Source organism: Periplaneta americana, chromosome 11 (assembly GCF_040183065.1).
Source record: "Periplaneta americana isolate PAMFEO1 chromosome 11, P.americana_PAMFEO1_priV1, whole genome shotgun sequence".
In the NCBI taxonomy this organism is placed as follows: Eukaryota; Metazoa; Arthropoda; class Insecta; order Blattodea; family Blattidae; genus Periplaneta; species Periplaneta americana.
The window spans coordinates 110037651-110063542 of record NC_091127.1 but is presented as its reverse complement, the minus strand read 5'-3'; the positions used below and the strand labels follow the sequence as shown (position 1 = coordinate 110063542).

Sequence of the window (25892 nt, the reverse complement as noted above, 5' to 3'; positions counted from 1 at the left end):
AACAGGACGCACGCACCACGTGCTGCTCTCGCTCGAGTAACCCGCCCAGCGTACCGTATCCGCTGGATCGACTGTCCTGTAGAAACAGTCACTTTTTATGTAACTTCCACTTGTGTAGATCTTGAGTTCCCATCGCTTTTTTCTTATACAGAGTGAGAGAAAAGAAGCTGAATCAATTGTTAAGGGGCTACGGAGTGTGCTAAAATAGAAATGTTACGGATTTGTTTAGGCTTTCAATGCAGAGGTAATTCAACGTCGATTAGATTGTGAGATGCAAATCAAGATTTCAGGTAGACTATAACTCCCTGTAAAGTTGATTTGAATAATTTCGAGGGAAAAACTTTACAGGGAGTTATACCTGAAATCTTGATTTGCATAATACACGTCACTGTTCGTGAACAGAAAACCACAATTTAAGTCACACGGAGTTAGTGTGCACTCGAAGTTGGTTGCTTGACGGTTGTCAGCCCACTTTGAGGTCTGTGGATATAGAGGGAAAAATTGTGTCGGTGTCGGTTAGAGTTCCCGAGTAGCTCAATGGTAGAGCGTTGGTACGTTAAACCAAAGGTCCCGGGTTCGATACCCGGCTCCGGAACAATTTTTCCCTGGAAATTATTCAGATTGTGAGATGATTACGAATTAATTAATCTTCCACTGTGGCACAAGTGGTATCGTTTCCGGCTGAAAATTAAGATCGATTCTTTGTAGAGAAGACGAAATTATTTACTTGCCGTAGGAAATAAGTTCGTGTTCTTCATCTGATTGTATAAATGTATCTTCAGCGGTGGCCTTGCGTCATATTGGCGTCCCTCTAATTGAGCCGTTCAGAGCAGAAATGGTGTAAGTCAAAATTGGGTAATGAGGTTTAAAGTAAATATTTTGTAAAATATAGCACAAAGTAGTAATTAATATGTCCTTCGTGCTATCCACTGACTACTAATAGTTTAAATAAATTCAATATTAATTGCTACTTTGCACTGTATTTTACAGAATATTTACTTTAACCCTCATTACTCATTTTTGACTTATACCACTTCTGCTCTCAACGGCTCAATTGTAGCTCTACTAGTTTGAAATCCCTCACATTTTTAATTATGCTTGGTCTATGTCTACTATAAAACTAGAATTTCGCGACTTTGCTTTTTAGTCATGAATTAAAGATCACTGTTATCACCATCATTGTCATCATCACTGTAATATAGACATGTTTATACATGGTGGGCGTGAAGTAACAAGTATTATTAAATGGCTGTAGAATTTTTAATATCGATGGAATAATAATGAAAGTAGTGAATACATAGCCTATAGGTCATTAAATAGGATTTATACTTTCGCGCGTCGGTAGTACAGACGATGGCCGTAAAAGGAAGTATGTGTAACAATAACAAACATGGCCGATCACCTGTCTGTTTGAGAGCGAGTGCTGATTGCTGCACGCTAAGAAGTGTGGAATGTGGAATTCCGTTGTTCTTGTACAGAGACGGTGGCGTACGGTGAAGAGAAGGAATGCCACAATCCGCCCAGAGACAATAAAGATTTGTCATAGGAAGCGAATGTCCACAGGTTCGTTTAAGGATTCAGGAAGAACTGTCCGTCCATCCAGGTCTCGGTCTGAGGGGAATGTGGCGATACGTTCAATCGTAGCCCGGCTAAATCAACACATCAGGTAGCTCGCGAGATCGGATTCACAAGGCACGCGTTGCAGAAAGAATTGAACTACAGCCTATGGAAAGCCCATTACGTGCATCAGCTGACACAGGAGACTGTGATCGCAGAATGGAGTATGGGGAGTTGATGCTGAATTGGTAGAGGATCGGCCTCAACTGTTTCAAAACGTCCTCTAGAGTGATGAGACCGTATTTCATGTGAGAGGTTTCATCAATCGACGCAATTACCATTACTGAGTGGCACAAGATCCCGGTATGACGGTGGAGAAGATGCAATCTCGTTCAACAGTGAAATGTTTTTGAAGTGTTAGTGAAATCAGGATAGTATCAGTGAAATGTGTCGTAGTTTCAGTGCAGTGAGTGAGATGTCAGCGAAATGAGTGTAGTGCTAAAAGGTAGGCCTACTTGTGCAGGTATGAACATATACTCGTGGGTTTTAGTTCGAACTTAGGTTAAGATACAAATTAGATTTATTTAAATGTTAGTTTAAGTGATCGTGCTTCATTATTATTATTATTATTATTATTATTATTATTATTATTAGTAGTAGTAGTAGTAGTAGTAGTAGTAGTAGTAGTAGTAGTAGTAATTATTAATATTATTATTAATTTATTAACTGTATTTCTATTAATTGTTTTTATTATTGTCATTATTGAGTATAATTAGTTACCACTGCCACCGGGTATATACCCATTTGCAGTGTGAATAAATACATACAAAAGTGACCGTTTGGTGTGGAATGACGACCACAAATTTTATCGGGCCATATCTCCTGCGTGACACCATGACCGCGAAATACTACCATGAAATGCTTGAAGATTACGTTTGACCCACGATATCTAGATGAGAAAACATCGACATTATATTTGTGCAGGACGGTGCACCACTCCTCTTTGCAAATGTGCATACGTGGTTGGATGAGAAGTTTCCTGGACGTTGGCTAGGGCGACCAAAGACGTTATAATAATATACTAGACTCACACAGAGCGCTGGTGTGCTGTCCAAAATTGAAACCAGTCTGCGCATGTTTACGCCGCCATGCTACTGGTAGAAATAGAGCGGTGAACACGATTGTCATACTTGTCCTTTGTTTTGTCTCGGGTGTTTTTAGTGAATAGTGTGAAAGTAATGGCAATATAATTTTGAAAGATGATATATTATCGCCGCGGACTCATGCTTAACATGTCGGCATCATACAATAACGTGCGGTGTGGTTTAAAAAAATAATTTTGCCGACCGATTGTTGCTCTGTAGGTTTCACTCTAAGCGTCACGTTGTCACGTCTACTTTCTCGATAAGAATAAGCACTAGTTATATTGTTAAATGGCTATTATTATTATTATTATTATTATTATTATTATTATTATTATTATTATTTCATATAAGAGTACGTTGGCTTTCTTAACTCTTAATAATAACTCTTTAATAATAAATTTTTAATCACATACCTTAATGTTCGTCCTCAGCACAAGACATTGCAACCTCGGGTTTAGTCTACGTGGATTAGACAAGTAAGTGTCATTTAATAATAATTGAAGCAACTTATTGGTTGCATTATTGAAATTGAGGCGAGTGATTGGAGCGGCGACACAAGAAATTGAAAACAATAATACAATTAAATTTCAAAGACCTGCCGAACGCATGAGGCCGCTCAAAGACCTGCCAAATGTTAACCATGAGAGCGCGGCGATAATACCATCCCTGTTTAATTTTCCAAGCTATTTGCAAAAGGTACGATATAATATTATCTCTGTTGTTACAATATCAATATCATTAAAAATCAATCAGTAGTTTACGACAATAAAGAATACTTAATTATTAGTACAGGTATATCAGACTGTAGAGAAATCCCACTGAGTGAATTATTTAGACTTACACATCAGATGTTAAAATATTAGTGGAAAGATAACTTTTTGTTTTTTTATGTAAATGAATTTATCTGCAAGATAATGAACTTTCATTCAAGATCCATATATGGATAAATAAATATACAGATAATAAATAAATAAATAAATAGCTATAATAGCTAAGCCTCCTTTGTGAATTTATGATTCAGAGTTCAGCTATAAATAACTCTTTTACATTTTGCTGGTTATATTTTATTAATAAAAGCAAGGAATGGCATCTTATTGATATTGCATATGTGCATAAAAATTATGTACCATCACTCCGCAAGCAATGATAATATATCTATTTTATTTATTTAAAATAAAAGTACAATATGTAAAAAATCCACACATAAAAAGTATGTGGTTTTTTTATCTTGCATAAAGTGATTGTTTAGTTTTTAGGTCTTCACGTTACCTATTGTTTGCAATGTATTAGGTACCGATATTTTTATAACTGATAGGATTCCCTTTATTAATTGAAGAATGAATTCAATGTAATTTGGCTACCTTCGCATATTATATTTTGCCAGATTACCTATGTCCTGTGGTCTAAAAGTGCCGGTAATATAATTTATTTTTGATTCTCTAAAACATAACAACAAGTCTATACTGATTATCGCATATTTATTTCACTTAGGAATTTGATTATAACAAGAACTTGTGTAATCAAGGTGCATATATTTGTCTTGTGATCTAAGAGTTAATATGTTAATATAAATTTAGATTCTCTGAAACCTAACAATTTGCTGACTATCGTAAAATTATACAATCTATAATGTGTATTGTGTAGGCCTATTTATGGATGTATCAGTATGTTTTCTATAAATTGCTGCATACGTATTTTCTTTTCTTTAATGTTCTAACACATATCAATGAAACTTTGAATATGTTTATTTCGTCCTAATTTTACGTTAAACGTCGAAAGTGGCCATAATATGTCAATTTTAGATCATCACAGCGTTAAATTGCGTGATTTACGCACTGCTATTATTTGTCTGCTCTCCAACAATATGGCGGCAAGCGCAGCGTTCAATTTGCCCCGGTTTCCTCGTTTCGCGCAGCCGAGACTGTAGGGGCTTGAGGGCGACGCGGACTTCACGAATGGCCTGCAAGAAGTCCTGACCTGACACACTGTGACTTTTTTTTATGCGGTTGGGCAAAATATGAGGTTTACCGGACGAAACGTAGCATACTGGAAGAATTGAAACCACTTATTCGGGGCGTTATCACCAATGTTCCACGTAACTTTCACCAGAAAATTGTGGATTCTATTGCCGGCCGTTTGAGGAAAGTGGTCGACGCCACAGGTGCATCGACAGGAGGTATACATCCGTATTTCCATTTAATAATGTATAGCACTACATAACATTAATTTCAACAAATTAGAGTTGTAAATTTAGATTTCTTTGCCTTTTTATACCTAGTTAGGTACTTCCCGTCCACTACGTATATGATTCGAGGTTATCACAATAATTGAATCACGTAGCTCCTGGATACCTGTATCGAGTGACGAAAGGGATCATCACTAATGATTCTTAAATCTACATTGGTTTCATATTCAATGTGGGCAGTGGCGTATACTGGTTTAAGGGTCTGGGCTACCACTGACCCTATTATTACACAAAATATATTTTTAAAACCCTATAATAAAATTCCTTACCTATTTATATGTGAATTCCAGACGTCTTGATTGGGACGAAAATACTTTGATGACTTCGTCATTGAAATTACAGTTGGGCCGCTTGCGAAGTTTCTGTAGAAATGACTTTTCAATTGACATCAGTGCCAAGCCGGATAAACGTTCTTGTGTATGAGTTGATCTACAGTAGGATTTTATTCTCTTCAACGCAGAAAATGTTCTTTCTACCGATGCTGACGTAGCTGGTATTGTCACAATTAATGTTGCCAATTTAAGGACTTCAGGAATAACTTGGTTCAGCTGGTTTTCATATATGGCAGATAATATTTCATGGATAGGTTTGTTCGAAAAATCAAAGACTTCTGCTGAATATATTACACTTAATTCATTTTTCAAACGTACTTGATCAAAGTGACTGTTATAGGACTGAAATAATTTGTTTAGTGCCTCATTCGGGAAGTTTTTTCTATAAGCAGAAAATTTTTGAGAATCTAGAAGATGTGTGAACTGAAGCTTTCCATAATCAGAAAATCTGTCAGTAATTTCCATGTGCATACGATCTAGTATGCTGTAGTACAGCTGCCTGTATTTCAATTCATCATCTCCTTTTCTTCGCTTTAAAGGTGGTTCCATTGTATTGGCTGAAGAATTTTCATTTTCCATATTACTCCATATGGACGGAAACCCACTACGTCTGAACTCGGATATAGTATGTTTTAACTTTGATACCTCTTGCAAGCAGTATGCTATGTCTAGACTTTTTGTCTGAAGAATATTGTAGAGCACATCTGTATGTGCGAACACTCTAGCATAGACTTCAAGAAGAAATATATTCTGAAACTGTGTGAAAAAATACAAATATCCTTGAGCCTGCACAATTACATCATCATCCCAGTTTTCTTCAGAGTCATTACAAATGATATTTTCAAAGAAAGCAGTCAGTTGTTCTCTGTATTCCTTTACTGTATTTACAAGCCGAGATGTAAAATTCCATCTAGTTGGTGCTACTTTTGGGAGTTTCTTTTTCATAAATTCCTTGAGTTTTTCTGATCTTTTAGGAGATGATGAGAAAAATGCAGCTAAACCCGACAGTGTTTTGAAAAAAAAAATGCGGCATTCTGGAATGGAGAAAGTAGTTTGTTGAAACACTAAATTGAGAACATGGCTGTAACAATGGACAAATAGTGCTTGAGGATACTTTTCTTGAACTTTTGTTTTTAAGCCATTAATATTTCCCGCCATAACTGAAGCACCATCGTATGTCTGTGCAATTAACTTATTGCCGACATTATATTCTGCTATAACACCTTCCATATGCTGAAACAAAGCAGCAGCAGTTTTGTCCGAACTGACATTTGTGAATCCTATAAACCGTTCTTGAACATTGGCAGTACTGTCGACGTATCTTAAAACAGTGGACAATTGACTCTGATTAGAGCAGTCACTTGTTTCATCAACAACAATGGCCACAAAAGGTGCTTCTTCTATTTCAGATTTTATGTTCTTTATCATAACCCCACTTATAGCAAATATTAAGTCATTCTGAATTGCGAGAGAAGTACCACGGAATACTGTTGAACTCTCAAGATGATTGGCCAGTAAATGGTCAAATTCACTTAAGGAACTTAAATATTCAATATAATTTCCTCTATTGTCTGATTCCACACTCTCATTATGACCCCGAAAAGCCAATTCTTGTTTTCCTAGAAAGCAGACTGCGTTAATAAGACGCAGTAAAATCTCCCGATTTTTTTTTCACAAGAGCATTGTGTTGGTTGATGTGTAGAAGTTTTTGCTTATCTAGCTGTAAATCAATTCTTGTCTTCCCAAAGTTTGCAAAGTTCATGCTACTATAAATATGAGCTTTTGATTTGTCGTGTTTTAGGACTGCCGTTCGAAGGGAGTTCATATTAGAAAACCCCTCTTTTGACCACACATTAGTTTCGCGGCTAAATAACAAACATGGCCAGCAAAATAGTTTAGACAGTTTAGAACTACCACACAACCAATTCCACTTACCATATGATGTTGAAGTGAAATGGCGTGTGTACTCACGCTGTTTTTCTTTTACGTCCATGGACAAATTTAACTCAGGAGTTGGTCTTTCCATTTTCACAATTTCAACTTTCTCGTTGTATGTACGACGGTTAAAAGGCACTTTTAATAAACCTTCTATTACACAGTCATTTTCAACACAAACCTCTCCAGAAACTTGTTCTGCCATATTTTTCACAATATCACTTAATTGGGAAATTAAAAACTTAATAATTCACAATTAATATAACTCTTAGACACTCGAACAAATCACAAATTTAAAATACTGCACTGCAAGAACACAATCACATTAATGAGCTAGCGTACTAAGCATATTGTTGCTTCGCGCCTTCCAAGAAACCGATCACGAGAGCGGCAACTCACCCACCTACAGTGCACGATGGAAACATGAGGGAGCGGGGGGACGGGGAGTTGTGCGACGTGAGCGGAACGGTCACAGGCTACCCTTCGCGGCAGCGGTTTCTCCAGTGACGCCGCCTTGACAACTTGTTTCTTTTCGAGAGCAGAGAGCGCATATAAATCTAACAATTACTTTAATTTTAATTACTGTGGTAAAACTAATACGGTAATACAAAATTATTACATTATTTTATATTATAAACTTTTTCTTTTGTAATTTCCTTGGGCTACCGCCGGTAGCCCCGGTAGTCCGCAAAATACGCCCCTGAATGTGGGACAGACAAAAGAAGTAAGTTCTCCACGAAACTGCAATCGTCTATAAATTTTCTTCAAAGGGTATGTAACTTGTAATGAATAATTTCTCCCAGTTCCACCTCTCGAATTTTGGTGTGTGTGTTGACTAACCGTAAGTAATGAAAATCTTATATTTCCTCCACAAATTTATTACTATGAAATAGTAAAAATGAGAAAGAATGCTAATAATATTGAACTTTTAAAACAATGCACAAGACTCAAGCAAACAAGCGAACAACAATCTAAACTCAGAGAAAGATAAATGCTTTGTAAATCAGAAAGTAAATATATCAAGCTGCGATATGAGGTGCCCAAAATAAAGGCGTTCGTGCAAGGCGAGATGTTGCATGCACATCCGTTTGGAAGCGGTGTTCCCACGCGGGCTTACCTGTGAATCCTCTTTGTCTTCGTCAGCCATTCACCGAGCCGAACCCTGTAACAATGGAGAGCACATTGTGAAAGTGCAACGCACTGACATCGAGCCAAAACTACTGCGAGTTACATGCGATCAGCATTCACTTGTCTGCCAGCATGCCCCCATCAGCTTGTACATCGAGGTATCCTACTATGCTTATTGGCGTTCACCTTAGCTCGTAACTCTTCAGGCGTGATGGTACACGGAGGGATGGTAAAAGACTTGTAATATTATATAAGTAACACGCCAGGCTCGCAACTAAAGTATCACAAGTTATCACATTGACATCGGAGAAGTATGTATGCTCTTGGAAGGATTTGAATACACGACCGTAGGTTCCATGCAGCGTCAAAACTGCATCTGAGCCTAGCGTACACTAAGCCAGCATAAAACATGTATATCGAAAATAAATTTATCGTGTTGGTGTTGAGTTTGAAGTACTATTAAAGGATAATACGATGGAACATGTATCAAATTTTAATTAGGAAATTATATATTATGCCGAAAAATGTTTTATTGTAACCTAGAATATCTGGATTATAAGTTAAATATATAGGCCTACTTATGCGTAGATTGTAGACAAACAACAACGAGGCAACCTGGCTGTCGGCCAAGTCGATCGTAAGCTCCTTTTATGCAGAGATTTTGATATCACTAAAGAAGCTAAGGATGCATCACTGACTACTAAGATCATATCACATGAGTAGAGCTAGAAATTTTAGGTGCAAAGTTTTGGTCAAAAGGTGCAAAAAGTGCCTTAATTTAATTGAAAAATTGCGGAAAAAAGTGCAAATTTCAAATGTAAAAATGTTCATTACAAACAGTACCAAAACCAATTACATGACATATAAGGACATACAATTCCTTGAATAAGCTTAGTTTCATCCTCCCTGATAAAAATGTCAGCTGATTGACCTACGGTTGGGGTTCAGCCAATATAGAAGATGATATTGAAAAGGAGAGAAAAAGAATTAATCTTTCACCAATGAAGGAGCAAGCTCAAATTCCTTTTCTTCCTATTCAGTAGGTTTCGTCTTACGGTGGTGCGAATGAAGCGAAAAGTAATCTGTAGACATCTTACCAAACTGGAGTTCATTGAAGAGAAACTAATTTGAAAGCTTTTGTCAAACAGGAATACACTGGTGCGATACCACACTAAAACAGTAAGTTCTAATAAAAACATTCAGAAAGCTGATTTGTCCATTTATTTTTAAAATCAACAGTAGAATGGTAGATTAAGGTGCCTGAATGATATATCTAATAGTAGGCAGAAACCTTTTCAAGCCGCAGAGTTTGGTTTCCTTGTCTAATTTTATAGGAATAAAATACGGCAAAGGAGCCAAAGAAAGGAGGAAAAAAGTGCAAAACGTTGCTGACATTGACAAAAGGTGCTAAACGGTGCAAAAAGGTGCAGTTAGGAGTGTCTATTTCATGTTTTCTTTGCAAGTCTAGCCAATTTGGGCATTTCAATAGTAAAAAAATAAAGTGCAGCGCCTAAAATTCCTAGTTCTCCACATGAGTCATGTTGAGTGTTTTGTGGAAGTTGACACGATGGTATTGGTGTGGTCTTTAGGTATTTAATTTATCACAAAATGACACACAGATATGACACTCTGAAGAGCTATTGTTATGTACAATAATTAAGTATTAACAAATTCGGCCCGTGTATTGCGACGACGATTTTAGGAGTAATTCGCCTTGTGAATAAATTTCGCGACACAGAAAGTGTTACAGGTAACAAACAAAAAAGACGACGCACTGTGCTCACCGATGAAAATTTGCGAAATTTGGACTTCGCTTGGAAAATTCCCTTGAAAATCGCTCGTCGCTTTTCGTAGGAAAAGAGTATGGCTTACAATTCTGCCCTAACTGATACAACTATAGTTTCTTCTATAGTCCAGGCACAGTTGGGAAAACTAAAGCTTGAAAAAGCTGATAATGAATAGGCTAAGATAATTATTTCTGTTTTCGGTTGTTGGATTCACTCTCTTAGGTAAAGGAAAACAAGTGGATGTATGTATTTACTCTGAACGACAGACTGGAAGGACAAAAGAAACTATAGTACAAGTTTTTCCTAATATTATACGAAGAAATGCTCTCAAAGCTGATTAATAGTGATGAGTATTATATGCAAACGCATATTGCTATTGGAGCTGCATATCTTAATGAAACTTAGTAATTACATGTTTTTGTTTAGTCAACTGTCCGAAGACAGGTCTGGACTCCACAAGTGACACCAATGAGGTATCATTCATGAGAAAACTAGGCCAGAAGATAATGGGGTAGGGTGGCCTTTTCCTTTTCCTCTCCATTGCATACATCGCTGACTAGTTATATATTACACTAATCAGACTTCAGATTGCACACAAACAATTATTCTTCCTCTGACACATATCGTCATGCGAGAAGTATTGCCTGATAATAGATGTACATATCAGCCAGAACGTTAATCAGATGTATAATTATTAGATTAGATTAGATTTAGATTAGATTAGATTAGATTTATTTATTTAACCTGGTAGAGATAAGGCCGTCAGGCCTTCTCTGCCCCTCTACCAGGGGATTACAACTATAACATGAACAATAAGATTACAATTAATATTAAATTTACAATTACAATTACAATAAAAATTAAAGTACGACAAGAATACCTGATTAATGAAAGCTAGACATTTTATCATAGAAGTTAAGAACAAAGAATATTTTTGTATTTACTAAATTACAAATTAAACCTACAATAACAAAATTCTATAGTGATGAAATTACCGGATATTGAGATATTTTGTGGTAGATTAAAAGAACTATTTACAAGAAACCATGTCTGAACGAGTCTCAATTACTGACCAAGTGCCTAGTAAGTTTGCGTTTGAATTCAATTTTATTTCGACAGTCCCTGATGCTAGCAGGTAACGAATTCCAGAGTCTTGGCAGGGCTATTGTGAAAGAGGATGAGTATGAGGAGGTGCGATGGGATGGTATTGTTAGTATTGTTTCATGGCGAGAGCGTGTGTTCAGATTGTGGTGGGAAGAAAGGTAGGTGAAGCGAGACGACAGGTACGAAGGAATAGAAGAGTTCAAGATTTCGAAGAGAAAGAGAAGTGAATGCAAATTTCTTTTCTTATCTAGTTTAAGCCAAATTATATGTTTCATGTTTAATTAAGATGATTGACGCATGATTGTTCGTGCATATACATGTGCATTTTTGACGTCTGTGTATATTTTGACTTTAAGTTTATAGGCCCTATTTCATACATATTTTTATTTTTATTTATTTATTTATTTATTTATTCATTTTTTTTGCAACGAAAACCGTTTTATAGTTTACTGGAGTTCGGTAAAACATGTGGGGATTGTGTTGCACTGTGTTTTACCCTCCGCCGATGTATATTTCTGTAAATAGTGCAAGTTAAAGGTTAGGTGAGCGGATAGATAAGTGACGTGAGACCGATGAATGTGACAAGGTCAGTGTAACTTAGAAGAGAGGGTAACTAAGTGATGGGAGACCAAGGATTGTGACAAAATCAGAGTGGATGAGATGAAGGGATAGCTAAATAATAGGAGACCAAGGACTGTGACAAGGTCAGAGTGGATTAGATGGGGGGATAGTTATTCTAAGTCACAGGAGGCCGAGGAATGTGGCAAGGTTAGAGTGGTTAGAAATGAAGTTAGCTATGTGACAGGGAACTGAGAATTGCGACAAGGTTAGAGTGGTTAGATGAGAAAAATTCAAATTCAAATTCAAATGTATTTACAATTTACATTTGAAATGATTACATGTGAATAAATACCCGAAATGAGATGGTAATTTGGTGCCTTTAAAGTAAACAAATACCGAATTCGTGTTCAAGAGGGCTTTTCCTGATCATAAAGATCGACTGCACTAGTTCTTCTGTGGAGATGGAAATTTGCATTCTCCACGTAATATGTATCAGATGAGTTGTTACAAATTAAAAAAAACAGCGCTTTCCGCTCAATTTCAGTAGTTTCTACGTATATCCGAAGATAAATCAAGGCGTTCTGAATAAATGTTGTCGAGAAAACGCGCCGTCAGCAAAAGTAATGAATGACGGTCTGAAGAAGATGATAGAAATTAACAAAATGCTACAAAAGCACGATAGAGATGTGGACGTTAATTATATCGTGATACCAGATTATAAGTTTTGTCTCCTCACTACATGTGATGTAGAAATAACTTTTTATATACATAAGTTTATTTTTATGGACAGGAGAAACAAGTTGGAACCTGACAACATGAGAGAAATATTGTCACAAAGTATCATACAATCGTGAAACAAAATTAATTACGTATATCAAATCATTTTTAATTACATTAGCTGTAGCCAATAAGGCAATAACTAAGAAATTACAGCGACTGTTTTTCATTAAGCCCAATAAATGGAATATTTCCCATTATGTTGCTAGTGATTTCATTTTCGTTAGATCATATACTATGGTAAATCTGTCGTCTCTTCATATTTTAGTGCATACATAAGTGCATATTTCGCCATTTTAAAGTGCATATTGCTTTTAGTTCATATAATTCTCAACACTTCTGATTTAATATAGTATTACACCTTAAACCGGAAGAAAAGATAAATTTGAGATGGCCTAGACATGATGGGAAAACTTGTTCATATGCAGTCAAGACACGACGTTGATGGTAGTGATGTCGATAATAATGGTGATGATTATGATTGTTAAAATTTATGTGATAATGACGGAAATTGTTATGGGGGCGGTATGGTTGTGTGATAATAATCATAATGGTGTTGGTGGTAGTGGTGATAGTGATGATGTTGTTTGTATTGATTGTGATAGTTTTTCTAAAATGGTGATAACGTAGTGATTACTATGTTGACGATTATGATGGTGGTGAAGATGACAGTGATAATTTCTAACTTACTTACTTACTGGCTTTTAAGGAACCCGGAGGTTCATTGCCGCATAAGTCCGCCATCGGTCCCTATCCTGAGCAAGATTAATCCAGTCTCTATCATTATATTCCACCTCCCTCAAATCCATTTTAATATTGTCTTCCCATCTACGTCTCGGCCTGCCCAAAGGTCTTTTTCCCTTCTGCCTCCCAACTAACACTCTATATGCATTTCTGGATTTGCCCATACGTGCTACATGCCCTGCTACATAACTAGGGCTAAGAATTGTATGCCGTTACATTGCGCTTCATGCGCCTCTGACTTTAGGTAGCAGTACGTAATTGCGTTGGGGTGGGGGATTTCAGTGTGTTTCGTTCAGCAGTGAACTTTAGTTGATCGGTTACATTACGACCGAATACTGCTATTCGTAACAGGCAATATTCAGCGTCTTGTAAAGAAGAATAATTGCAAGATGCCGAGGACGAAATTTGTGACTTAATTTCAAATGAGAAAATTTGTAACAACGATACAGATTTTGAGATAAATAATGCTTGTGTAATATATTTGAAATATTCCCCCATTGTTTCTGCAGAAGTGGAACGAAGTTTCTCTAGATATACTGTAGCTAAGGCTGTGTTTTCTAGCAACAGGCAATCATTCTCCTTTGAAAATTTGAAAATGAGGTTTGTTATTCACTGCAACAATCCTATATGAAATGAAGAATTATGTAAAACAAAAACGTAATACACTATCATATTAACATAGTGAAATAATAAGGCTGATACTTGTCAAAGTTATATTAGGTGTATTTTCTACAGACAGAAAATAAAATGTCTTGAAAGTACTGCAATTTTTCTGTAACAAAGAAACTTATGTCTTAAAATTTTTTTAGCAGATAGTTGTGTTTCGAAGTCAAAGGGTGCCTTGCAACCACCCAAATGCTGAGGACTAACTTACCGTGATTATAAGCATGAGTTCAAACGAACGAAAGACACTGCGTTAACTCACCCCAACTCTGAGACGTATTCGAAGTTAGAGGCGCACTGGTAGTATAACGGCATATATTTCTCAGGCCTAGTGATAATGATGACAATGTTGGTAATGAGAGTGATCGCGAAGTGTAAGAGGAGGAAATTGTTATTTTTTACTTGGTTATTTAACGACGCTGTATCAACTATTGGATTATTTAGAGCTAATGAAATTGGTAATAGCGAAATGGTATTTGGCAAGATGAGACCGAGGATTCGCCATAAATTATCTGACATTCGCCTTACAGGTGGAGAAAACATCGGAAAAAATTCAATCAGGTAATCAGCCCAAGCGGGAATCCCACGCTCAAACGTAACTCAGCAGGCAAGCGCGCTACCACCTGAGCCATGCTGGTGACTAGGAAATAATTAATGACTCACATACACTTTGAAGGAAATATATAGACAATTGTAGTTTTCGTGTAGCACTTCTTCTGTCTGTCTCACATTGAATATGGAACCAATGTAGAGTTACGAGTCATTAGAGACGGTCCCTTCCGATATTCGATACAGGTACCCAGAAGCTACGTAATTAAGTTATTGTGACAACCTCAAATCATGCGATAATAAACGTAACTACAATACAATGCTTCTTTTTTAACGTAGGGAGAAAACACTTGATGACGCAAACAATGTTGATTTTTGTTCCTTGTTAAAGTGCGGGTATAATTGTATAATTTGGTTGGAATGAGAGGCATTTCCCTGTTATTATCCACCGTAACAGCCGGCGAGCATGCAACACGAGATGCGGGTGCATCATCTTCAGATGAGAATAGGAGTTAACAACTCACCGCTGAGGGACCCAGCCGCTTCTTCCTCCGCCTTGTTCTCTACCTTTATTAAGGGTTTTCATACCAATGAATTAGTTTACATTTAGCATAGATTTTTAATAGGCGACAGAATCGAACTTCCATGATTTTGAGTCAGCATGCATCTGGCTTCCGCATAAGATAACGTAGGCCTCATATGTGCCTCAAGCACTAGTGAGCTGGAATCCCAACCAGGTGGCCTGGCTTCGATGGACAAAGGAAATGTTTTGAAAATAAACGTTACATAATTTCATAATCACAAACTTATCGGAAATACCAAACATGAATTGTAAATTAAAACAGACGTTTCAGATGGATTTTCTCGGGTACTCCAGTTTCCTCGATCATTCCATCAACAATCTCCACCTTTCCCTCATTTCATCTTTCAATAGACATATTTAAGAATAGGCTGGGTGAAATCTTGGATGTTGTACGAGTTTCCCATGCTGATACAGGAGGGCTTGGGCTTACCAGGTACTCGTTTGAGGATAATAATAATAATAATAATAATAATAATAATAATAATAATAATAATAAATTTATTCTGACGAAGTTAAGGCCATCAGGCCTTCTCTTCCACTTAGCCAGAAACAAAAGAAGCTGATACAATTTGCAGTAGTGCAAGTTCATAATTGCAGACTGAGGAAAATTACATATACACACATACATACAAAGGGGAATTAAACATGAATGAGGAAGAAAGAAAACATTTTCAGAAAATATGAGTAAAATATGTACTAACAATTTGTAGGGTTACAATGAAAATTTATAATTCCAATGATAAAAGTATATACAACAATCATGATAGGATAAAGGAACGGAAAATTAAGTCTGAAGCTAGGAGTCATGTAGCTTAGTACTGGTTATAGGAACAGGAATTTCAGGGCTGAGACAGGATGGCCCATCTGTTAGCATCGGATTCATGAATGTAACCCAGGCCACCTGTCAGATTTGGACATATATATAGGACGCACAAGATACGCTGTCAGTCTCGTCAACCCTAAGTGCAAGAATCCGTCCGGAGTCCGGCCCTCAAAAAGTCAAGGCAACCAAAGATTACAAACGATATACACGTATCGACTATGCTGCTCGGATAAATCGGGCCCACTATCCGCCACACTACTCATTCCTTTTCAGGCTTCAAATCTATATACTGCACGTTCGGTGGTGATCTGCCGTACCTCAGAGATTCACACGTGTCATCATGCAAAAACAAAAAATTTGAAACGCTCCGGTATCGTTTATGCAGATCTTCTGTATGAGTCGTCTAGAATACACAACTGTCATCTAGTTTAAGTTTTGTGTGCAGTACGAATTTCTGATTCTGATATAATAAGGGCTTGGGGCTTATCAGGTGCTCGTCTTAGCATGGGGTCTGGCTGTGTTGGGGCTGAGGCAGGACGGCCTACCTGTCAGCTTCGGATTCACAATACCGACTGACACCCAGGCCACCTGTCGGAATTGGACAATCATAGCATACAGTATACAGGGTAATTCACGAGGATTTACCGTCCTTTACGGAGCTTATTTCCGAAGACATTCTAAGGAAAAAATGTCATATAAACAAGGGTCCTATTCTCAATATTTTTACAGAGTTACGTTTCGTTATTGGAACGCATTGCTGTGAACGCGTGATCTTAGTCAGCGTGCAGTTAGCAGCCAACGCGAGCGCTACGGAAATCAAAGATAGCCGTATGCAGTTAAGGCTGATTCACAATAGACCGGGAACGGAAACGACAACGAGAACGAGAACGGAAATAATATTAAAATAAGTGTATTTAACAGTAAATTAGGATACAAAATTGAACTGCAAATAATTAAGTCGGTGTAAGTGGTGTGATTTGTAATAATTGTTGTGATAAGTGCGTAAGAATAATGTAATTTTCTAGTTAAAAAATAGAAAAAGATGTCTGTACGAAGCAACTAAGGAGTTCACAGCACATTTTTAGCTTCATAATACTTGCTAGTTAAATAAATGATACTTCTGAATGGTTCATTCTCTATTTGTGTTATTCTTTTACCTTCAGACTAAAGAAAAAAACGTATTTTACAAACAACTTTAAATTATTGTAACTCTGAAAATATTGAGAATAGGAATTATGTTTATATAACTTTTTTGCTCAAAATGTCATCATAAGTAAGCTCCGTGAAGGACGATAAATCCTAGTGATTCACCCTGTATATGACGCACAATGTATACTGTAAGCCAAGTCAAACCGAAGTGCAAGAATCCGTCCAGGATTCGGCCCTCAACTTGCCCCCCATCTGGTCTTACACGTATCATAACTGGCATATCTAAGACTCCAGATTTCAGATTAACATATTCCTGTTCAATGTTTTCATAATTTAGTTCAAGTATTACGATGTTTTCTCCTGTACAAGTAATAGCACTAATATGTTAATACTCGTATAAGAATTAAGGATTTACCGATAAAGACAGTGTGGGAATTTCAATCACTGCAGTTTCTTGGAAGGCCACATTGACGAAACGGCCCGTTTGTTGACGAACGCAATCGGGTCAGCCGCTCATCTAGTGTAATGAGGCGGGATGAATAGCAGTCCCTTCACGGCAATCGATAAATCTGCCGCTGTAGGTCAGATCAGCCCGTCGAAAACGCGTCACTACCTGGTACCAAGGCTTCGGCAGCGACGCAACTTGTGGCAGGAATCCGCCGACCACCTCAACAGCACAATGGCACAATCTCACCGAAGGCGTCAAGGTTCGATTGTTTGTCATTTCTGTAATAATAGTTGATAAAATTTCATAAGCATTTTTTCATCATTCCTAGTACTGTTTCCCTTGTAAACTCGTGCCTGTAATTTATTGCTACATTCTTAATGTCTTGTTATCTACAGCTCTAAAGTGAGATGAAATGAAGAGTAGAGAAAGAAAATATATTAAGTAGAAAGGGGTACTAAGACAATTCATGGCTTAAAGGTAATGCACGATGGCATCCCTTTAGCAAAAAACACTAACCACGTAAGTTCAGTTCACACAAATCTCATGAAGATGTCTTCAAATACAATAAGAGAGGGTCAATTCTCACTCATTCTTGGCTATAATATCATCACGAGATCTGAATTTGTTTTAGGGTTACAAAGTATAAAAGCGTTCAGAATATTATTAGGGTCTACTTATTTTGCAGAATAATCTCTGTCATTCTCAAGTTTTGTCAAATAAGCATAATTATGTTGGCCTACTCGTATACAAAATGAACCGTAAGTATTGTCATCGATCTCAAGAAGTTATAATTTTAGATATTTAAAACAAAAAAGTTTAATAAAATTTTGCTCGTGTTTCGCTTCATTTCCGAAAAAAAAAAATGTTTTGTATGAAACATTCCATAGCGTGATTTAAATCCCTATATGCTCAGTCAATTTAAGAGAGCAGTGTATTATGATAATAAATGATTGAAATAATTTTAGTTTTGTCCTTTAAGGGGTTAGGTACAGCTTACAGCAGTAAAATTTTGGAAATATTCAACATTTTTTTTCCTCCATTTCTGTATATTGTACAATAATGAAAATTAGTATGTGTAAAACACTGTCCTTCTGCTATATGAAAAAAATAATTTTACGTTTTAAAAAATTTATTTATATTTTTTCTTCAAAATTCAGTTCACTGTGCAGTGATGAAGCATTTCCCACATAACTCAAAAACTATCCAACATTCTGTGATGAAATTTTTTATGTGTATTTATGCATGTCATATCTACAATATGATGCAAGATCTCTTCTCTGCCTTTGATAGATTGCTAAATAATAAATTCATTTTAAAAATGGTCAAATATCAGAATTTTCTTCTAACACAAAATAAAAATATATTATATTTATTAAAGAATGTAGTTGAAAGAGCATGCTATTGTAAACATGAGTTTCAGTAATAAAATAAAAGACAGATAACATGAAGAAGTTAACAAGTTTATGAGTTATGAGGGAAAAGCTTCATCACTGCACAGTAAACTGCCACCATTTTGAATTTAAAAAATATATATAATTTTTTTTAATCGTGAAATACATTTTTTCATATAGCAAAAGGATAGTGTTTTACACATACCAATTTTAATTACTGTACAAGATACAGTAATGGAGGAAAAAAAATATTGAATATTTCCAAAAATTTTACTGCTGTAAGCTCTACCTAACCCCTTGAATGTGCACAGATTTGATCCGAAAAATGTAACATTTTAAAATTCCTTTGCAGAACGAAAAGTTACATTTGTTACGATCAAATTTCTGAACATTTGAAGGATAAAACTAAAATTAATTCATTATTATTATTATTATTATTATTATTATTATTATTATTATTATTATTATTATTATTATACATTGCTCTCTTAAATTGACTGAGCACGTAGGGAATTAAAGCAATGGTTTTCACAAAACAAGCTATGAAATGTTTCATATACCCTAAAACGATTTTTATCTCGAAAAGGAAGCAAAAACGAGCAAAATTGTACAAATTTATTTTGTTTGAAGTATCTCACAAAATAACCCCTTGAAATTAATGGCATTACTTACGGTCCACTCTGTATATTCTGATTTGTTCTAAACTTGTTTCTCCGAAGAGAACAAACTTTTGAATGCTTAGTGCAAACAAAATAGGTTCAATGGCTTGAGACAAGTTGTGAATAGACGTACAGCAGGCTGCACGTTGAAAACCATCAGTTTTATGTCAGTGATGTCAAGAATATAGTAGCTAAAATTTCTTAAAACTAGGCATTAGATTTCTTCATCAGAGCGATAAATTTCCTATACAATATCTATGTAGCTAATCGGCGATGTATACAATGGAGGGAAAAAGGAACTGGCTACACTACTCCATTATCTCCTGGCCTAGTTGCCTCATAAGTGGTGCCATGTTGGTATCATTTGTGAGGTTCAAACCTGTCTTCGGACAGTTGACTAAACAACAACAATAATGAAGAAAGCCACCGCAGTTCAGTCGACAAGCGCATTTGCCTTCTGATCCGGTCTGCTCTGGCTGATTACCTGGATTGGTTTTATTTTCTGAAGTTTTCCCAACTATAAGTCGAATGTCGGGTAATTCGTGGCGAATTCTTGGTCCCATCTTTCCAAATACTATCTCACTAACATCAAGTCCAGCCACTGGTGTAGCTCCTGTCTGCTGATCCGGAATTGCGCTCGGGTGTGGGTTCGATTTCCGCTTGGGCTTATTACCTGGTTTGGTTTTTCCAAGGTTTTTGCCAACCGTAAGGCGAATGTCAGGTAATCTATGGCGAATCCTCTGCCTTATCTTGCTAGATACTATCTCGCTATCACCAATCCCATCTACGCTAAATAACCTAGTAGTTGACACAGCGTCGTTAAATAACCAACTAAAAAAACCATCAATTCCATCGACGATAAATAATCTACTGCTGTAATTGATACAACGTCATTAAATAACAGACTGAAAAATAATTAATAACTCTTCTTACTCCCACGTTAAGCATAAGCTCATTGATGCGTCCGACAACGAAATTTAGCCTAATAGCTGGCAAAAAAATGACTCTACTACGTACAATATAATAATGCACAAGGGTGCTGAGAGTACATATTATGGTACATTTTGCTTTATTTATAAAAAAGCTGGTGTAATGTCAATATTTTCAAGATAATTAATATACAGTAGATCTCTTGAAACCGTGCAATTTTTATCTGTAGAAATGTTCTACTTGACGCAGAGTTCTTTAGATGATGATGATGATGATGATGATGATGATGATGATGATGATAATAATAATAATACTAATAATAATAATAATAATAATAATAATAATAATAATAAATGTGGCAAATGTTTTAATGAATTGCTGAAGGACTTGGTGTTTTCTACTATTTTATTTGTTATTTCATCTTATGTAAGAAAGAAATGTATGTAGAACAATTTTGGGGTCAAGTTTGAATAATATCAATTTTACTTGTATGCTATTTTTAAATAATGTAGGCTACCGTTAACATCACTATTTATGAGAATGGTTATATTTCATGTTCTTTATTCCTGCATGAATTGATGCTGATTATGAGGAAAATTATTTTATGTAAGCAACATCAAATATTTTTAGAGAAATCCTTGTACATGGATGGACAGACAGACGCTCATGAAAACGGTATTCTAAAACAACTTTTTCAGTAGCAGGAATGATGATAATGTACATAACACTATAAACGCCTAAATTCATTTATCTATTTATTTTTTTTCTGCACGCATTATATTCTTACCTAACATAATTAAATTAGGAACATTAAATCAAGACGTTTGAGATGGACAGGATATGTAGCATGTATCGATGAATTTACGAATACATATAAAGTGTTACTTAGAAGACCTGAGAGGGAAAAACCTTTGGGGAGGCCAAGGCGTAGAAAATTTAAATTACGGTTTATTTAACGACGCTCACAACTGCCGAAGTTATATCAGCGTCGCCGGTGTGCCGGAATTTTGTCCCGCAGGAGTTCTTTTACATGCCACTAAATCTAGTGACATGAGCCTGTCGCATTTAAGCACACTTAAATGCCATCGACCTGCGCCGGGGTCGAACCCGCAACCTCGGGCACAGAAGGTCAGCGCTATACTAACTGCACCACTCAGGGAGATCAAAGCGTAGATGGGAGGATAATATTAAAATAAATATGAGGGAAGTGAGATATGATAGTAGGGACTGGATTAATATTGCTCTGGATAGGGACCGATGGCGGGCTTATGTGAGGGCAATGAAACTCTAAAAGCCATAAGTAAGTAAGTAAGTATTTATTTTTTTTGCAGAGTAATTTTCAAATATTTGTATAGTGAGTCAATCATATATTCCTGTATGAATGCAGCCCGCAGTGCGTTACGAAAGCTCCAGTCGTCATGGAAACACTCCAAATTAGTAGCGGTTGCAATGCCGCTTCTTTCCTTTTCGGTCGTGGTCTGCCTCAACAGCCGCTCATGTCTGCTGGCCTCCTGGTCGTGCCGTGGAGGCGTGGCTCTTGTCGTGCTCGCAGCTTGTCACACGTTCACGTCTCAACGATTCAGCTCTTACTTGTTCATCTGACGTGTTTCCTATAACAGCACTGTTGCCAATTTGGGGAAAGCCACCCGATGTGTGAAAAATTCTTAAGTAGAAGCAAAAGAATAGTCGATCTTGAAGTTTGTTCATCTTGTCTGTGTGGTTTGTCTCTGATTTTTTCTTAAGGAGCGAAGACAGATGTCCGAAAATGAACGATTTAGGGACATATTTGTCTTATATATGTGTGTGTGCGCCTGTAACCCAGGAACGTGGGTTAATTCCAGGCAGAAAGGCGATGTACTCTTAGGAAGAAGAAATCCTAAGTGTGATTCCCATCTGGCGAGGAATTAAAACATCAGGCGCAAGTGAAATATCTATTTGTCCATGAATAGAGACAAAATTGTACTTCCAGGTCATAAACCGCCACGGAGATTCAGTACTAGCGAGCTCGGTTTATAACCCAGGAGGCCCGGATTCAAATTCCGCTCTATCTTAAATTTATAACTTCTGTTGGACAAACCTGTGTTCCAGGCAGCACAAGGGCTTCCTCCGCGTACTCCTCTTATCTTTGGACATATCACCATCATCATCATCATCATCATCGTCGTCGTCGTCACTCATTCATTCATGTACAGATGTGGAATTAAACTTCAGAGTCTTGCTGAGAGTCCACCTGTATGTAGGCAACAGTTTCACACGACTGTCCACAAGTAGCATATATATATATATATATATATATATATATATATATATATATATATATATATATATATATATATATATAAGGGAGCTTCAAATTTTATTTCCGTATCTGTACACTCTAGATCAGTGGTACTCACTATAAATTAGAGGAGAGTCAAAAGTGAGCAATAGTAATTTTACGAGAGCCACAATGCATTCCACATTACTGGAGCTTAACAAAATGCGCGGATTTTTAATTAATAAATTATTTGGCCTATTATCACTGGTTAAAAATCATTTTGCATCTGATATGTGATAAATCAATTCATATCAATTTCTGATTGTAGAATTCGAAACGGCCTTCGGAATTACTGTATCACGTAAGGGTTTTGAGATATTTTCGATTTTATATGGATTTTTTAATATCTTTACATTGTTAATGTCATTTTTTCAGGGATAGTGTATATTTAATCAGAATTATGATGGTTAAACTCTGTATTTGGATGCATTATATGGTGGAAGAAGTTTTGAAAAAAGTCAGTATATGGCAGAGGTATTTAGTTGTGCGAAAAGTGTACTGGCATTATCTGGTAGAGGCGATTTGGCTAGCGACGTCAGGCTTGTAGCCTAGTGCGTGCTGAAACGTGATTTTGTTGGTTTATAAGAGTTTTTTTATGTTGCCAAGAAAACTTTAGTAGGGTTCTAAGTGTTATGTTCTGCTTAAATTTAAAATGATTCATATTTACCAATATAATATCATTGTCTTTGTGGTAGTGCTGTGTATCTAGGAAATGTGACGTGATGGAAAGAAAAAAAAATGTTTCACTGAATTCAGCACTCCAAAATTAGATGAATCCACCCATTTACACACCACATACACGAAAATAGTTTCAATTTGTCGAATATTATGATGATGATGATGATTATTATTAGACTATTATTATTATTATTATTATTATTATTATTATTACTATTATTACTTCAATATAAATTAATAGAACTGACATATATTAACGCTATTTTAAAGTTGAAAGGCTAATTCTCATACTCTACTGCGAAATCATATCAATATGAGCAGGTTGATTTATTGTTTTAGTTCACCAGTACTCTGTTTTCAATTTGGAAATTTAGAAAATTAAGTGTTACACGCAGCTAGAAGGCACTCCTTAAAAACTTCCGCATCTGTAAGTGGCTTAATTTCTGTTAAGTGTTGCGATGGTTCTGTTGTCAATTATTTTTTTATGTACAGTGGAATGTACTACGCGGCCAAGGCAGGAACCGTTTTGTTTGGTGGCGCTGCGATTCGCTTCACAACACAGGTCGTGTTGTAAAGTCCGCATCAGATCCAAAATGAAGCACATGCTGAACTGCGCTCTTGTTTCATTATTATTAACACGCTTTATCTGTTATATGTTCGTATATATAGTTAACTTTATTGTTTAGTTTTATTTTATCATATGCTTACACACACAGAATCTACTCAGAAAACACACGACAACATCGGTGTTCGTAAAGGAGGAAACATGAATCGAAAGTAACGTAAACTAAAGTAGGTACTGTATTTAATACAATATTGCATTTCATATACATTTCTTACCGTAGCATTTTAAAGTGGCCGGACTCCGGACATCATATATGAAGAAAGCACCCGGTATAAAACCATCAATGGGCTACTATAAGTCGTTGACTGCACTGCTGTTTGTACAAACTCCTGACACGTTTACGTCTTAACAACATTTGTGGACAGTGTAATGGGTATGGAACCATATTTCGACCAGGTAAATAACGGGCTACTATATCAGAGCGTTCTATTAGATATTTCCTTTTATCTTTACATTTTTTGAATGCAAACCCCATTGATAGTATGAGTTTTCGTAAAGTTTCCTTGCACCCTTTAAAACCTATCTCTCTCTTACAAAATTTATGCGACTTTCCTGATGTTGGAAGCTCTTTGTAGAGACTATAATATTTTTGAACTTCTCTTCTTATGATACATTTGTCCATGTCGTCTAATTCAACATTATTTGCAGGAGGTCGTCTAACTTTGTTTCGTGTCGATATTTCTACACCCTTGTCCTCACATTCTTTACCTTTCTTTCTAATTCTACTAATTGTTTCCTTATTTAACTTCACAATAGCTGCAGCACGCTCTATTGTCTTCGATAAAGGTAGGAATAAACCCGTTGTCTTTTCTTCATCACAAAACATCATGACATAAATAATGCTCCGCGCTTGGCTACGAAACACACGTCTTCCTACACGCGGCATTGCGACCAGATTGAAACGCTAGGCATTGGATGTGACGACACTCCAGCAGTAAACATACGCAGCGAGCACGGAGTTCCTCATTCTGCCACGACGGATCCCGCCTTGGTCGCGTAGTACATTAGTTTCTGTTCACATATTACTGACATTTTTAACATCTTCAGATTTTCTATTCTTGTTTGAGAATGTTTTAGATACTCGTTATCAAAATTTGATAATTTCTATTAAAATAACGTTTCTAACCCATTATAATAATTATTATATCAAGACATAATAAACACATGAGTCATGGCACTATTTTTATTTAAAGAAAACAATAATATATGTCGTTGAACACCTTCATTGGCGGTAATGATGCAAGGTGACCAGAGATTTCTCCAGTTGCACATTATTACAGAAATTTAAAAATAATTCTCAGAAAAAGAATTGTAATTATAGTAATAGATCAAGAGCCGCAATAAATGCCTATATATATATATATATATATATATATATATATATATATATATATATATATATATATATGCCCGCGGGCCGTGTAATGAGTACCACTGCTCTAGATAGTTTCTGACGAAATAATCTACGCTTCTCGGCACTAGTAATATTTATGAGCACATTCATACAGTCGGGACGAATAACAAGCTAATGGCCCTGTCAGTGAACAAAAAATTTGTTCAAGACCGCTGTTTCTTCGTTCGCGATGCTTGATAATAGATATCAGAATTTGTGGAGATCTTTGTTAGCAGTAGTAGCAGCAGTAGTAGTAATAGTATCTTATTTAACGACGTTTTCAAATGCAGAGGTCATTCAGCGTGGAAATACATGAGCAAGAAATATCCGGCAGATTTTTCCTGGAGCCTTGTATCAGACACAGGTTTC

At 36.3% G+C, this 25892-nt stretch overlaps 2 protein-coding genes across 5 annotated transcripts in view; one reads left to right on the top strand and one right to left on the bottom strand.

Moving 5' to 3' along the window:
- Positions 1 to 25892, bottom strand: part of LOC138709235 (serine-rich adhesin for platelets-like) — a 305457-nt gene that overhangs the window by 213746 nt on the left and 65819 nt on the right. For all 4 annotated transcript variants that reach the window (XM_069839859.1, XM_069839861.1, XM_069839862.1 and 1 more), the window contains exon 2: positions 8332 to 8376. In XM_069839859.1, coding sequence (XP_069695960.1) covers positions 8332 to 8361 — 30 coding nt within the window. In that variant the 5' untranslated portion in view covers positions 8362 to 8376. The remainder of the gene's footprint in view (positions 1 to 8331; positions 8377 to 25892) is intronic.
- Kat60 (Katanin 60) overlaps positions 17738 to 25892 on the top strand; it is a 169043-nt gene continuing 160888 nt past the window's right edge. Inside the window, exon 1 of the mRNA XM_069839866.1 lies at positions 17738 to 17789. The gene's annotated coding sequence lies outside the window, so the exon portion shown is untranslated. The remainder of the gene's footprint in view (positions 17790 to 25892) is intronic.